Below are 17394 nucleotides of genomic sequence, written 5' to 3'. Positions count from 1 at the left end.
GGGGCCGGCCCCTAATTTTTTTTTTTTTTTTTTTTTTTTTTGTTCACAGAGTTGTGTAGCTTTCATCACCATCAATTTTTGAGAGTATTCATCACCCCAAAAAGAAACCCCACACCCTTCAGCAGTCAACTCCTCATTCTCCCCATCCCTGACCATGACAACTGTTAATCTACTTTCTATCTCTACAGATTTGCCTATTCTGGGCATTTAATTTAAATGGAATCATACAATACATGGTCTTTTGTGACTTCTTTTTCATGGCGTAATGTTTTCAAGATTTATCCACATTGTATCATGTATCAGCACTTCGTTCCTTTTTATACCCAAATCATATTCCATTGTATGGATATACCACATTTAAAAAAATCTCTTCACGTGCTGATTAGTTGATGGGCATTTGATTTTTTTCCATTTTTTGAAAACAATATTTAATATAGAATAATCCTGCTATGAACATTCATGTACAAATTTTTGCATGGATATATGTTTATATTTTTCCTGGGTATATACCTAGGAGTGGAATTGCTGGGTCATATGGTAACTCTACATTTATCATTTTGAGCAAATGCCAGCAGCTGTACTATTTTACATTAGCATTGCCATGTATCAGGATTCCAGTGTGTCTACATCTTCACCTTTTATTTATAGCCATTCTATTGGGCATGAAGTGATATCTCATTGTGGCTTTGATTTATATTTCCCTAGTGGTAAATTCTGTTGAGCATCTTTTCATGTGGTTATTGGCCATTTCTGTATCTTCTTTGGAGAAATGTGTATTCAGATCCTTTGTTCAACTTTTTAGTTGGTTTATTTGTCTTTTTTAAATTATTGATTTGTAAGAGTTCTTTGTATATTCTAGATACAAGTCCCTTAGAAGATATATTATTTTCAAATATTTTCTCCCATTCTTTGGGTTGCTTCTTTACTTTTTTATGGTGTCCTTTGAAGCAGAGACGTTTTTAATTTTGATGATGTCCTATTTATATATTTTTCTTTTGTTGCTTGTGCCTTGGTGTCCTATATAAGACGGCTTTGTCTAACTCAAGGTCACAAAGATTTAATCCTATATTTTCTTCTGAGAGTTTTATGGTTTTAGCTTTTTCATTTAGGTCTGTCATACATTTTCTCTCTTTTTTTTTTTTTGTCTTTTTCCGTGTCCGGCAACGGATCGCAACCCTCAGTGTCGCCCCCGTACCGGACCGGGACCGGCAACGGGATCGCAACCCTTGGCGTTGCCCCCGCATCTCGCTCAGCCAGTGAGCGGGAACCGGTCTGTATGTGGGATCCAAACCCTCGGCGGGAGCGCAACCGCACTTCCCAAGCGGTGCACTAGCGCATGCGCCACCGGGCCGGCCCTGTCATACATTTTCAAGTTAATTTTTGTGTATGGTGTAAGGTAGGAACCCAACTTCATTATTTTTTATGTGGATATTCTGTTGTTCTGACACCATTGAGTTGTCCTGGCCCCCTTGTGGAAAATTACTTGAGTGTAAATGTGAGGGTTTATTTCTGGCCTCTCAATTCAATCCATTCTTTTCTTGTGCTAGTACCACACTGTCTTGATTTTTGAACTCAGGAAGTGTGTGTCTTACAATTTTGTTCTTCTGTTTCAAGATTGTCTACTTCAATTTTTCAAGATTGTTACAAGATTGAATACAGATTCCTTGTGTTTTCATATGAAATTTAGACTCAGCTTATCAATTTTTGCAAAAAGGAAGTTGGAATTTGATAAGGATTGTTGAATTTGTAGGTCAGTATGTGGAGTACTCCAATGTTCACAATATTAAGTTTTCTGATCCATTCATTAAGATCTTTAATTTCTTTAAATACTGTTTTGTAGTTTCCAGAGTAGTAGTTTTGCACTTTTTTGGTTAAATTCATTCATAAGTGTTTTATTCATCTTAATTCAATTGTTTTTAAATTTCATTTTTATATTATTCATTACTAGTGTATAGAAATAAATACAAATGATTTCAGTATGTTGATCTTGTATTCGTAACCTTGCTGAACTTGTTTATTAACTAATAGTATTTCTAGTAGATTTTTTTGGCTTGTCTATATACATGATCATGTCATCTGCAAACCAATTTTTTTTTTTTTTGCAAACCAATATTTTAAAAAGACATATGTAGGTTTCCTATGTGCAGAAGGTGATTTATGAAAGTATCCACCTACTCAGGCCTAGGAGGTACAAAGGCCATAGCTCCTGGGATTTGGTAGATGTTGAAATCACAACCTGGCCCCATAAGCTAATTCCTCTGGCCATTGTGCCCCCATCTCACTCTTTTGAAAGAGACTTATGAGACGAAATCTACCTGCTGCTTATTCTATTTTAGATCACTGTTGTCCAAAGAAAGTGTCCTAGTCTCTTGTGATCCTCTATCATATCATTATTTTCATTTTAAAATGAGTGCTGGGATCCTAAGTGGTCCTGTCCCTGTCTCCGTGTTCTTTTGGTTGAGCTGCACCCACAGGCCAGCTTTTCTTCTGCCTGGGCTCCTTTGTACATGCTGTTTCTCCGCCTGGATCCCTTCTCCCTGTCTTTGCCTAGGCACCTCCTAATTGTACTTCAGCTGTGTGTACCCTAGATCAGGTCAGCTTTTTTGTTTTGCTATAGCTTCCCTCTGCATGTTGTATTTGTTTTTTTTCCCATTTGACTCACTTCTCAGTTGTAATTTTTCATTCGTTAGCTTATTTAAGTATTGTCTGTTTACCCACTCCATGAAGCTCCATGAAAGCATGGGCCATGCTTTTGTTCACTGTATTGTTAGCACCTAGCACAGAGGTTTACCAAACATCTATTATTTAATTATTGAAAGAAGCCAGTTCAGAAGTATTGGCCCAGTTCTTGGATGCTTGTTTACGACTAGTAAAGTTGAGCTAGTGGTTCACCTGGTGTCCATAAATGCTTAAGGGTTTTGGCAATGCTAGTTATACATGACAATATCATTTTGTAATAAGAATGTTTGGCAGGTATGTGTGGTATGTTGGCTTCAGTAATATTTTCTTTTTTTAGTTTGGTTACACTGCCTGTTATTGGTATTCTATTTTTGTGGATCTGATTTGGTATTGGCAAATTTTGAAGACTTAACCTCTTGGGAAATGCTACCTAGATCATAAAATAGTAGTGGGGTACTGAAGCTTTCACCTAAATTGTATTTCCAGTAAAGCCAGCCTTACTATTTGGAGGCAAGGCTTGGGAAAACATTCAGGTGAGGCCAGTTCTTCATTTCAAAGAATTTGTGGTTGCTTGGACTTAATGTAGCCTACAAGTCTGGGTTCGTTGGTGCTGTGCTATGCCAGAAAGAGAAGTAGCAGTTTTTGTTGTTAGAAGAGTTAATAGTGGAAGGAATGAAATATTGAAGAAGAAAAACTGGGCTTCCTCTCACTTCTGAAACTTTTGTTTTACTAATGAATTGGGATAAAAAAGAATATGGAAAGATGGAGAGATTAAAGTATTTGTTACTTTTGTAAAATGTCCATTGTTGCTACAGGATCTTCCTATGATGTAAAGTCAGAATAGGACATGGAAATTTTCAGATTGTCCATGTTTGCTTGAGGATATTTTGTAGCTATTGTATGACTCATTGAGTTATTTTTTTTTTTACAGTCTGTCACCACCACAAAACATGATATCTACGAACACTGTCAGTGTTCGCAGATAAACAAGAATTTATTTGCATATTTAAGGACATGTGTATTTCCAGAGGTGACTTTTTCCCCCTTCACGTTAAGATGTATGTACTTACTGATAATACTGTTTGTTGTTCGAGAACTCGAGACAGAAGACTTATTCGGATTATCCAGTGACACTCAGTAGCAGGGTGTGATTAAGCTCTGTCCTTCTGGCTCTTAGCCAAGTGTGTGTTTCTCTGGTCATGGAATTATAGAATAGGGCAGGTGGTACATTTATATGCCTTTGATTTCTCAGAAGTTGGTGAGCTTAACTAAACAGAATTTTAGAGCTAGGTAGGATTGTTGGAAGAGGGGACAGAGAATGGAGAGTTAATTCTTCACTGTTATGTGGTGCAGTTGAATTTACATGTAGCTATAAGTGATTTTTCCAGGGGATTAAGGTGGCACTGAGCTTAGAAAACTGGCTGGGTTTTAGCAATTCAGAATTGGATACATTATTGGAACCTTTGCTAAGGAGTGGACTTGTGTTTGGTACAGTGACAGGAAAATTATTGTACTATAGTTCTCCTGGTTCTTTATTTTGGTCAAAACATGGGAAGGTGAAGTAAGATTAGATGGGGATGACAGATTTTTTTAAAAGATACAGAATTATGAAAAGATCAAAAGGAGCTCTATTTGGCTGTCTTATTGGTGGAATTGTGTTTTGTTTGGTTACAAATGAATTATTCTGATACAAAGTATAATTTACATGAGTTCAGTATTTATTTTAGAAAAATGTATAAAGATATAGCCCAAGAAAATTCTTGAATTACACGCTGATTTAAACTTTGGAAAATGATAGCTTTTTAACTAGTGCCAATCTGTGGTGACTTGTATATGTTATAAAGTCTGACTAGCATGTTTAGTATGTGTAATAAAAGATTGTTTAGTAAATAATCACTTCATTGCCAGACTGTTTTTATTGGTGACGTATTTGCTTAAAAAAGATAAATCAATATGTCCAGATATTATAGCATGTTAAAATAGAAACTATAAACCAAAACTTTTGAAACTTTAAAAAAGGAAACTATTTTATCAAAAGTGTTATTTTAAAAATGAAGCTATTGCTTTATTTAACATTTAAATTGTTTTAAAAAAATATTATTTTAAGACTTGAAGTTCTGTGGGCTAGGTGGTTAACTGAGTTGGTTAGAGTGCAGGCCAAGGGTTCAGGTTCCCATACCGACCAGCTGCCACCCCTCCTCTGCTGCCCCCCGCAAAAAAAAGAATTGAGATCCTAGATTTCTGAATGCTGGTGGTAGTGGTTTTGTTTGGTTTTTAAAGTATTCTACATTAAGAATTATCTAGTGTAGAAAGGTATTTTGGGATTTTTTTATACACATAGACTGAAATATTTAATTATTTGGGAATACCAAATTAAAAATGGAATTACCTTAATTTTTACGTTATTTTGAATGTACAGATATGGTCCATATCTATATACAACTATTCACATTTTGTTATACTATTAACTAGTTTTTCAAAATTGAAAAGTAATAAATGTATGTGCATAATAACAATATTTCAGGTGAGCCTCCCTCCCACATAAGAGCGCACATAATCTATTCAAAGGCAACAGCATTAACAGTTTTATGGTCCAGTCTGGTAACTAAAACATGTATTTATTGTTAGAACAGCGTTGTTCTTAAAAATATGTTCAATTAATTAATTTATTGTTCTTAAGTTTAACTTTTTATTTAAATGCTTTTGGAAATAATGTTCTTTTAATACAGTGGGATATTATTTGTAGTTATATGGCTGTGTCTTATCATAAAATCCATAGTATGTATGCATTTTTATTATTAAGAAGTGGTATTGTTATTGCTACTGCCAGGTTGGCTGACAAAAAGAAGGTAGTTAAGTCTACAGTATTGTAGATTAGTTCTTCATTGAAAAATGAGTGTTAAGATAGCCTCTTTGCACAGAGCATTACAAATGTGCTTTCTTAATAGAAGGCAAACATCATGCCAGAGATAATCCTTTCAAGGTTTGGAGTACAAAAACAGAACTCACATGGAAATTTCAAATAATTATGGAGAAAAGTATTTTCTGATAGGTATTAAGTATTAAGCTCAGAAATTTCCACATGTAAGAAATTTAAATCTTTTTTTTAAATTTTATTTTGTCGATATACATTGTGGTTGATTATTGTTGCCCCTTACCAAAACCTCCCTCCCAGGAATTTAAATCTTAATAATATTCTGTTCATCAGCTTTTTAAGGAAATTTGGCTATACAGATTGGGCACTAGGGACAGTGTGTTTAAAAATAGACCACAATCAGGAGAGGCTAAAACCAAGATTTTAAAAAGATTTGAGGATCATTTCGAACCTGATGTTTAGGCGAGCAGTTGTAATTAATTCTGTTTCATATGTGGAAAAGGACCTCTCAAACTCATATCCATTTCCTCTTAATATAGTCTCCAGAAGTATTTATGAAGTATGCATTTTTTATAATCAAGAAAAAGGTAGAGGGGAGAATTATATAAAAATCTTGGTTTAGGTGTAGTTTCCTTTTGCAATATTTATTAATCTTTGAGGTTTTCACTTCCTACTCACTAAAACCACTGTGTACCTCTTGCTGTATTGCAACTAGCAGGCTTATTCAGGACATGGGAGACTCACTTCATTCACTTGGAATAAGCCTCTCCCTATTTCCAAAAGTAGCAAAATCCATTAGTAATACTCTTTTTGCTTCTGCCACCTATATTCTTCCTCTGAGTTTGGACTGTCTGGAGTTTTGGGGGGGTGGTTAGCTTTTTCCTGCAGTTACAGCACCTGAAGTATGTGACTTCTTACCCTGAGGAGGTGTGCACCTGCCAGCTATGAAAATGGCACGTGGTCTGCTTTGAGACCAACCAGTTTAGTGCGGTTATGTTAACTATTTATCTTTCTCATATCCCACCTAATTTAAAAATAAAATCAGGATACATTTTATAAGCATCAAAGTATTAATAGATTCTGTTATTTACCTGGTTGAAAATGTTTAGTAATTATATACACATATTTCGTTGGTTAGGCATGGGTATTGGAAAAATAAACAGTTTAGTACCATTTTTTTTTTTTTTGTCCTTTTTCGTGACTGGTAACGGGATCGCAACCCTCGGTGTTGAACCCGTACCGTGACCGGCAACGGGATCGCAACCCTTAGTGTCGCGCCCCCACCGCGCTCAGCCAGTGAGCGGACCGGTCTCCACATGGGATCTGACCCCTCGGTGGGAGCGCCGCCACACTCCCAAGCGCCGCACTCTACCGAGTGCGCCACCAGGCCGGCCCTTTAGTACCATTTTAATGTCAGGTTGCAAACTCCTAAAAAATGGAACTAGATTGTCGTAATTTGTGCATTTTTGCTCAACACATTATTCAATATAGGTATTAATAAATACTTTTATTACTGAACAGTTTATATGCAAAAAAATACCTTTTAATTAAATAAATGGCATATTGAAAATTAAGGGAAATAAAACTGGTAAAGAATAAATGGGATATTTTCCCATTTTTATGAAGTACAAAGAATTGATTGCTTTACTCTGGTGATTTATTTTATATGCTAAAGCCTCCCCCCTTCCCTTTACTGTGGAATATTTCAGTGACATACAATAGAAGAGAGAATACCCAACTTCGTCAGCTATAAGATCACAGTCAGTCTTGTTTCATCTATACTCTGCCATCTCCAGACTATTTTGAAGCAAATCCTAGATACATTTCTGTTTGTTTTTCTAAAAGATAATCAAGCCTTCTTTTTAAACATATGAAAAAATCTAGTATTCAATCAGTATATTGTATTGAGCGAAGAACACAGCATTAATCTTCGACCAAAAACGTGCCTCATGAGAAGATGAACTTACTTTATATTGATAACTCTTAGTATTCATGGACTGATTTTTTTCCTGTCTTCTTTTAGGCTCGCCTTTCACCAGCTCCTTTCTTTTGACATTTGACTCTTTCCCTGCACCTCCACAAGGGGGCAGATAAAGGAAGAGAGAAAGTGTAGTTTAAATGAACCTGATTTGAGTTACACCTTTCTTAATAAATCTAATGGAGTTGCAGAACATATTTGGGGTGACTTCAGATACAAGCAGTGACTTCTCTTCTTGAAACAACTCATGGTGCCTCTCCTCTCTCTTCAAAGACAAAATATTAGCTATTTAAAAGGGGGTTAAGCAATAATCTTTTAAAAAAAATTTCCAAAGCATTGTCACAGTCTTTAATTTTCTCTGTGAATAATAATTTCTCTATAAAAATAATGATTTGGGCTTTAATGAAAATATATCACTTGAATTTATATCTAACTTTTGCAAACTATAATTTTGGACAGCTATTGCTGAGATTTCTCGTTGAGTGATACAAATGTTACCCAGCTGAAGTATTTTAGCTGGGCGTTTGATTAGCAGTGGAAGGAACATATCTACTGTCTTTATTTCCATACAGCTTTCTCATTTCTTAAAATCTTCAGTTAATATGGCAAGTGTCATTGAGTGAATTATATTCAGAAACACCTACAAATATATGATATTGAGCACCTGAACACCATATAAATTGCTGTTTAGTCTGGGAATTTTACAAGAGCATCTATAAAGTTTTATTTCAACTTATTATTTCTTTGTTTGGACTTCGGTATTTGACTACTGTGATCTGTGGGACTTTTTTCTTCAGTATGTTGTATATTTACTCTTCTTATTGTTTTTTGTTTTCCCAGTGTATATATTTCTTTCAGAAATATGCTATTTTTTCAAGTAGACTATATGAGACTCACATTTTGCATTAGTGGTTTGGCTAGGATATTGGGGGAAATGGTGGGATAAAGTTGCAGAATTGATTCTTCTTTTTGTCTACATTTTGGCATCTGTCCATTTGCAGTTAGTGTTTTTCCTTCTATTGCCACCGTTAAGATCTCTAATTATCAAAGTTTCTAATATCTATGTGGCATGACACATAATTGCATTGAAACAGTTATCTTACATTCCTATGGCGTTCTTTTTTTTCAGCACTTAATGCCTTTTATTCCTTAGCTTCATGCATGAATTATTTAGCATATGTGAAGAGGCTTAACTGTTTCCATTACATTCTTTCTGGACGGTTCTTGTTATATTTAGGATATACTTATACGTTAGACAAAGTAAGAATGTTATTGTTGTTGACCTTGACACCAGATAACTGGGCAGACATTATATAGCTATGTTTGAATCCTCACAAAATGTGCTGTTGAAGCCAACAGAGTCCTGGCGGGATACTCTTCTGGACAGCAGAGTTATGGAGCTTTTCTTCACAGTAAGTCTAGTCTTCATCTCTGGTACCCGGGGCCACAGAAAAGAGGAAATGCCTTTGTTTTTTTTTTTTTTTTTTAGGTAAAACAGGACAGATTGCTTTTCTTTTCTAAAGTCTTCTCATCAATATATCTGCTTAAACAGAAATTATATAAAAAGATTCTTGCTAATTTATAAAAATATTGTATAGTTATGCGAGGTTTAATATCTCAGAGCAGAAGTTCTCAAACTTTTTATTTCAGGACCCCTTTATACTCCTAAAAATTATTGAGAACCCTAAAATGCTTTCGTTTATGTGGATTATAGCTATTAGTATTTTTACTATCAAAAATTCAAACTGAGAACTTCAAAAGAGAATTTTAATCCATAAAAAGTAGCAATAAGAATCCAATACATATTAACATAAGTAACATTTTAATGAACATATAACTATATTTTTTAAAACAAAGAAATGTTTAGTGAGAAGAGTGGCATTATTTTATAATTTTGTAAATCACTTTATTGTTGGGCTTAGTAGAAGACAGCCAGATTCTCTTACCTGCTTCTGCATTTAATTAGTTGCAGTATTGCCCATCATGTGGCCCTGAGGAAACTCCACTTTATATGAGTGTGACAGTGAGAATGGAAAAGGCAGATACTGTCTTAGTATTATTATGAAAATAGTTTTGCCTTCACAGACAACCTGACAGTGTCTTAGGAAGCTCTAGGGGTCTTTGGATCACACTTTGAGAACTGCTGTTCTAGAGATGTGTACTTTTTATGTCCTGGTTTTATTTGTCAGTCATGAATAAAGTTAGTGTTATTAAATAGCAGTTTATTTCAAATATAACTTTAAATAGTCCTTTTTATTATTTGCTAAATATTAAAGACGTAAGAAGTATGTTCCCACATTTGCCGATGAGTCTCCCGAATAGTCAAAAGTTGGAGGAAAAAAAGTGTGTGTGGTGTGTGTGTGTGTGTGTGTGTGTGTGTGTGTGTGTGTGTGTGTGGTGATAATTTGCAACTATAAGGTGAGTACACAAATTAGTTTGACTTGGACAAAAGTCCAAATAAATAACTATTAAAAAGAAAAATAGAAAGTTATCTTACTTAATTCTAACTGTTACAGCTTCTCACTTTTCATTTGCTTTAAAAATATGCATGAACCTTACAACTACCTTCTCTTTTTGGTTGAACCATTTAAAATACTGTAGTTTTATGGTATATATTAAAAAATGTCTAGAACAAGGTTATCCATCTACGGATATACATAACATTTTCTGTAGAAATGTTCAGACTGAGCATTAATCACTTTGCATTTTCTTTTTTAAGTCAGAGAAATGATGACTAAAAACACTATCAAACTCAAAGAAATAATTGCAAGTAAACTTTAAAATTCTGTTGCCTGCCTCATTTGACAGGAATTGTTTTGATATGAATCTGCTTCTTTGTATTACTCACTCGACTGATAGTAGATCCCACTCCAGCAGTTTTTGAAAGGTGGAAAACTTGCTGGCAGTACTGGAAACGGCCCCACCAAATCTGAACAGCTGTCTAGACAAAGCAGACAGCTGCTCCGTCAGCTGTGAACCACCACATGCAAATAACTTTGAATTTGAGAGTTAACCCTTTTTAACTTTATTTTAACAGTTTTATGTTTGTATTATTTTCATTTAGGCAGTTTATAAACAATTTAAATTTTGTTATTTGATGCAAAAATGATAATGGCTAATCTTTTTATGTAATTCAGTTTTTGTTTAATGTAGTTTTATTTATGTGAATCCATTACCTAATTTAAAGCATTTCTCCACTGGATATAACTGTTGTACTAGATTTGAGTAGATACACATAAAAAACTGTTGCATGGGATCAAGACTTTAAATATACTGATTCTAAGATTTTTTCTTTTTTTTAATAAGATTTTAAATGTGTTGGAATACTTTTGATAGCATTCTTCCCCTCGGAAATTTACAGACTTTTCAATTTTTCTTTCCTCCATAAGGTCTTGGGAAAAAAACCACTCTTACTAGGTTTTTCCTCTTACCTTTTTGACAGATTCTTCTTGATCTGACATATGTCTCATTTCTTTGCTCATCGCATAAACGTGGCATTCCTAATCTTAGTTCTGATCTTTGCTGACTGTATGCACTTTTCTGGAGCTATCTCTCCTACACGTAGGACTTCAGGCACCACATCACCGCTGACCCCTAAATCTATATTCAGCACAGGCCATTCTGGAGTTCCAGAGTTTTATAATCCAAGTGCTTACTGGATGTTTTAATTTGGATAGCCCACACATGTCTTAGGTTTAACATGATCCAGTAGATTCATCATCTTTAACTTGCTTCTCCTCCTTTATTCCTTATCTGGGTGAATAGCCTCACCATTCATCTCACTGGTGTCCTGCTAGACTTTGCTTTCTCATATCCCTCTGCCTCTATTCCATATTTAGGTGGTAAATTTAGTTTTTAATTGTATAACACATTTGTATTGAAATACATGTTCAGATATGGTGGAACTGTTTTGTAATGCTGACATTGGAAGAAGGGCAAGAATCCATGTTACGTAACAGTCCTTTATCATGAGTTTTATGTGGTTCATATTTTCAGGGAACATAAGTTAAGCTTGAACAATATGGACAGGCTCCAAGAATAGTGATTTATTTTTATTTAATTTTGTTACATTGTCGACATTAGCTATTTTATTGAGGGTATTCTTACTTTTGATTCCTCACTTCAAGGCCACAACCAACCAACCATCTGGCTCTGTGTGTAGAAAAGTTTGTGAGATGGGTTTCTGTTGTCCCAAACTGCATTGTATCTGTTGAGAGAATATATTCCTGGATATCATGCTGAAATGTTGATTAGGTCCCAAGGCACAATGCCAGAAATTTAGTTATGGTTTTCAGATAAACAACTTGTAAGGATGAGTTGTGTTCAAAAGTTCATGAACTAGACAGTGTGCATATATGAATTTGTGTATTGTACTTTGAATTTACTATATAAAACTTAAGAAACATTGTAATATAGTTTGAAAAACATTTGTGTTCTAGACCAGGGATCGGTAAACTTTATCCATATAGGGCCAAATGGTAAATGTTTTGGCTTTGCAGGTCATATGGTCTTATTCATCTCTGCCATTGCAGTGTAGCAGCGGCCATCGATGATACATAAGAAAGCAGGCATGGTGGCGTTCCCATAAAATTTTATTGATGGCTATTAAATTGTGAATTTTGTATAATTCTCACAGGTCACAAAGTATTATTCTTCTGATTTCCCCCCACCCCAAATAAAAATGAAAAAAACATTCTTAGCTCATAGCCATGCAAAAAACAGGATTCTGCCAGATTTGGCCTGTAAGCCGTGATTTGCCAACCCCTGCTTTAGACCAAAGAGTGTGACATATTTTAAGTATGTCAATAGATCGATTAACTTTGTAATTTCTAGAGATATTTTAGTGCTTTAAATTTCTTTACTAGGACTTTAAGAAGTTCAGAGATTAAGAATTAATGGAATCAGTCAGTGAAGAAGGATTTATCGAGGTTCATTGTGGCCCAGCACTGTATCAGTGAATACTTAAATGAAAGGTTCTAACCTAAGTAATTTATCAATGATTTGCAAATTAACATGAATATAACCTGGAGCAAATAGAGAGTAAATGTTCAATATTGTGTAACATTTACAAAGTAGAGAGCTTTGTGTAGGAAAGAAAAGGGCTGAAGTAGTTAAGTGCTTGTGGAAAATAGAAAATGGTCATAGTAGATGTTGGGTGGATTAAGATTAATAATTACAATATAATTTCTTCACTAAATTTTCCTTGGCTATTTTAATTATGTTAGGCCACAGAAATGAAACCTTTAACATCTGAGAATACTAATAATACTCTAAAATTAGGGAATAGTATTTTGGGAGCATTTCCTTCCTACAGAACACTGTATTCCAGGTATTTCACATCAGTATTGTATCATTGAAGTAAAATCTAGATGAGCTTTTAAATGGATTTAAGTATAATTTAAAGTCTTTATTTAAAAATTTTTAGCATATATTAATAGCTATGATGTAGGATAAAATGAGATTCAAACAAATTGTAGGCAATCTGAGAATTAATGAGAGTGTGCTTATATGTTGGATGAATGAATGATCGTCTAGGGATGAAGTGGTGTATTGATTTTCTAAGCGCATAACTGTTTACTTCCACTAAACAAACATCTATATACTCTTGATTGAACTTGTCTGCTAACTTTAGCAAGAAGCCGTAGCGAGGCATAGTTAGCATAATACAGATGACTGTCGTTGTTGCTGTTTTTAGAAAAAGCAGTATGTCTGACTGGCTGGCATCTGTTTCTCTCTCTTTGTCATAACATGCTGGATACAGTTCAGTTTTCAAAATGTAGGTAGCCCCCAGTTAAAAACAATTGATATGTTTAAAATCATGACCTATCATGTAAAGTGGACTGAGGGACAATATTCCAAATTTAGTTTATTCAGGAATTAATTTTTCTGTTACCTCATTCGGCATGGTAGACACGTGACCTTTACAAAGGAAGAATTTATTTTTATGGATTAGTAATTCTTTCTAACAGGTACATCGAAAAATCAGAGAAGATTCAGATATGGCACAAGATTCTCTGCAGTGCCTTGCCCAGTTAGCCTCTCTTCATGGACCCATTTTCCCCGATGAAGGATCCCAAGTTGATTATCTAGCACACTTCATTGAGGGATTACTGAATACTATCAATGGGTAGGTATACTTGCCCTTTATAACTGGAAAAGGAACTTTCTGTTTTTTTCTCTTTGTGCTTAATAGTGGAGAAAAAAAAGAAGCTAGTGATTTTTTTCCCCCTTTTTATGTTTTTGAAGTAAAGTTATATGGATAATTTGAAATTAATACACAGAGACATACCTTTAACAATGAATAGATGATAATGCTTGCATGTTTGGAAATGAATTATTGTAATTTTTCTTCTACTGCCACTTAGTAATACTCATTACTTGATTTTTAGAATTGAAATAGAAGATTCCGAAGCTGTGGGAATATCCAGCATTATCAGCAACCTGATAACTGTGTTCCCTCGAAATGTTTTAACTGCCATTCCAAATGAACTTTTCTCCTCCTTTGTTAACTGCCTCACGCACCTCACTTGTTCCTTTGGGCGAAGTGCTGCGTTGGAAGAAGTGGTGAGTGAATATTCCAAAATAAATTCTGTCTCTTTTTCACAGGGAAATTTGCTGTGCCTTTGCAACATTTCTCATGACAAGTAATTATTTTAAGTGAGTGCTAGCTGCTATTAAAATTATGTTTTTGCGTATATGTGCAAATTATTTGGCAACATGTGTTTACCAAAATCTTTAAAAATCTGTGAGTTAAAATCACTTTAGCAGATGAAATTTATTGGTCTTCAGGTTTTAATTTTGAGATAACTTAGTACCTGAATTAGGAAATGGAATGAAATGCTTATATTAAGCAATGAAAATTTCGATTAAGTTTACAAAGTGCTGCTAACTTCATAGTATGGTTGCGATTATGTGTCAATTTATATATATATATATTTATTTTGAGAATTTTTTATTTTGGGCTTATTAGGAAATTATGTAAACATAATTAAGTTAAAATTGTTTATATTTTGATTAGACTGTCCTCCTTAGTTTTTTTGGTGGTATGGTTTAGTAGTATATCTTGGTAGAATTTAATTTACATTAAAATTAAGACCACTAATAATACTAAAGATGTTTTTTGGTACAAATTTTCAAATGCATATTTTCCAAATTTTATGTTTGAATTTAGAAAACATGTACTAAAACCCCTTGACAACACAGCTGCTTTTGCAACAGTTCCTGTGAATAACTATACTAATCATGGAAAATAATTTATTTTTTTCTCCAAAGTAGCTATTAAATTGTTGAAACTAATTTTTCTGTTTATGATTCAAAATATGGATTCCTTTCAAGAATTATAAGAGTAAAAAGAATATTTGTAGCCATTTGTTAGAATTTCATGTTAAATCCTGAGTTATATAGGTGGGGAACTGGCAGTGTGTGTGAGTTTTTTGTCCCTTCAGAGGTGTTCAGAGAACAGAGAACTCAGGAATGGTTATGTTTATGTATCCGGGCACTTTAGTGATTTGACGAGAAAAGGAACCAGGTCAGGCAGGTATTTATGTGGTGGAAATATGTAGGTTGTAGAGGAATAGAGGTTTAACAGCATCGTATTGTGGGATTTGAATTCTTCAGGGGGATACTTTTATGTTCTAAACGTGAAAATCCAGGGAAATTTTAAGTATTTAAGCTCTTCTCAAACCCCTTTCAAATGATCACAGATTCTAAATCAGGTTTTGTTGTACTTTCCCTTTCTTCCTTGGTGGTAGATTAAAAAACATGTTGATCACATATTTAGAAACTCAGCTACCTTTTAGTTTCTGTTTTCGGGGTTAAGAGTGTCCCTAAAAACATTTTAAAGAATTACTGGAAGATATGTGACATTCTTGGTTTGCAACTTTAAGTTCAGAATTTATTTTGACCAGGAGACTGACAACAAACAATTTTTGTCAAGGTTTGATATTAGGAAGCCTAGATACACGTTCAAAGAAGTAGACGTATATTGTGCTTATTTCACAAGAAGACATGCTCTAGATAGGATGTACCTAATAGGTTTTATTTAAGAAAAGTATCATTTCTTTTAATCTTTTAATTAATTTCTTTTAATTGATCTGTTATGATATTTAAAAATTCTTTTAAAAAATAATTGAGCACCAGTTGAAAAGGGCAGAGGGAAAAGATTTGTCTGAAGCTTTGCATCGATTATGGAAGCCAGGTCGGGGAGGTTTGGTGAAGTCGAGGGCGGGGATGGGGGATGGCTGCTTGATGACTCGCCTGAAGAATAAACAAATCCTCCTAAATGTCATCTCAACCTTAAGCAGTTTGCATTGTACCTGGTGTGTGGTGGGGGCTGAGGAATGTGCAACCAGTACCTGAAGTACGGGAACAAACCTAGCCAAACTAGATTGGACCTTCTGGAACAGTGACCACATCATCTTTTGTTATATTGGGCACGCAGTGATTGTACTAGTGTATAATACATAGTTGTCCAGAGATGGAAAAGTATATAAAGAAATGATCTTTTAAGTGAAATTCAAAAAGTTGAGGCATGGTTCAGTGAAATTTGAGGAGGATTTGACTCTAGTTTGTTTCTTGGCTTCTTTTGTCAATAATTTGTAGTTCAGCTCAAGAGTAGGATCGACAGAGAAGCCTTGCAACAGGTTGAGTTATGTGAACAGAGCAGCCATCATGACACTGAAGTGTTTCGTATGTGTATTTTGGATGTGTGGGAGTGTGTAAGAGGAGTGGGTGTTGATAAATGTGCATTATAAAGGAAGACGCTTATGTTTAGTTTTAGTACATTTGTAGCCTAATCTCAAAATCAGCAAGACAGGGTAGTGAAGAAAAAGACACTTGATCTTGTTAGGAGTTCTTTATAGAGTGTAATGCAGTAAAATAATTTTGCAATTTGTTGAGTGAGTGAGGGCATTTAAAGGTCAGCATTCTTGACTCAAAATCTAGTTCCTCATCGGGTAATTATTTTGGAGGGAGGAGATATAGCAAAAAGGAATACACTGAATCCAAATATGAGACTGAGAAGTGGGGAGCAGAAATTTGAGGGTATCTCAGTGAGAAGAGGGAAACTAATACTTCCTCTCTGGAGTGGCGGTGTCAGTACGTTGTAACTGTGTATTCTGCCTTGCGCCCTCACTCATGAAAGGGTGGGTTGTTTCCAAATCCCTGCCAACCTCCCCACCCAGTGGTTCTGATAGATAGGAAAGAATTAAATCAGTGATTCTGTAGAGAGCAAGACGGCTGTCCAGCCCCTGCTTCCCCGTCACATGAGTTCATTTCCTCGGCTTGAAAGATCAAAGGAAAAAATGAAACGAGATGCATGAGTATCTTTTAAATCTTGCCTTATTAAAAGTATACTTCTGTTTTAATAACAGTAGCTTTAGCTCTGTTAGGATTTGGAAGAAAACTAGTCACTATTACACCTTAAATACTGGTTCTTATTAGAAGAGTGCTTTAAGAATTATTTCAATGTTTTATTTAATTCTGGTTGGATGATAATTTCACCATACAGTGTTTCATGACTTGTACATGAGTCAGCTCTGATTGTTTAAATCTGTTGCACCAGTCCTAGTGCAGAACCAGAGTTTTGTAGAATTCTTGTACTGGAGATAGAGTGTAGTAGATTTAGAATTAAACCTACTTACTGTCGTGACTGTTGTTACATATAGTATCCCTTATATTGTCTATATTGCCAGCATTCTACCCCACTAAACTGGGGGAGCCCCTGAGATGGAATAAAGTATCTTAATCCAGGAGTAAGTCTTTTAAAAAGTCTGTCTATAAATTTTAGCTCTTGGGCTTTTGGTGATTTTGTGGGGGTAGTTTTTTTTTTTTTTTTTTTTTTTTTTTATTTTTTTTTTTTTTT

General features: G+C 34.6%; 1 protein-coding gene across 2 annotated transcripts in view; it reads left to right on the top strand.

Annotated features, from left to right (window-relative positions):
* Positions 1 to 17394, top strand: part of XPO4 (exportin 4) — a 79320-nt gene that overhangs the window by 29587 nt on the left and 32339 nt on the right. For both annotated transcript variants that reach the window (XM_008573662.1, XM_008573661.1), the window contains exons 6-8: positions 8832 to 8944; positions 13502 to 13659; positions 13922 to 14096. In XM_008573662.1, the coding sequence (XP_008571884.1) occupies positions 8832 to 8944; positions 13502 to 13659; positions 13922 to 14096 (446 nt within the window). The remainder of the gene's footprint in view (positions 1 to 8831; positions 8945 to 13501; positions 13660 to 13921; positions 14097 to 17394) is intronic.

This window comes from Galeopterus variegatus, unplaced genomic scaffold, assembly GCF_000696425.1.
Source record: "Galeopterus variegatus unplaced genomic scaffold, G_variegatus-3.0.2 Scaffold948, whole genome shotgun sequence".
In the NCBI taxonomy this organism is placed as follows: domain Eukaryota; kingdom Metazoa; phylum Chordata; class Mammalia; order Dermoptera; family Cynocephalidae; genus Galeopterus; species Galeopterus variegatus.
This window is presented reverse-complemented; position numbering and strand designations above follow the sequence as displayed.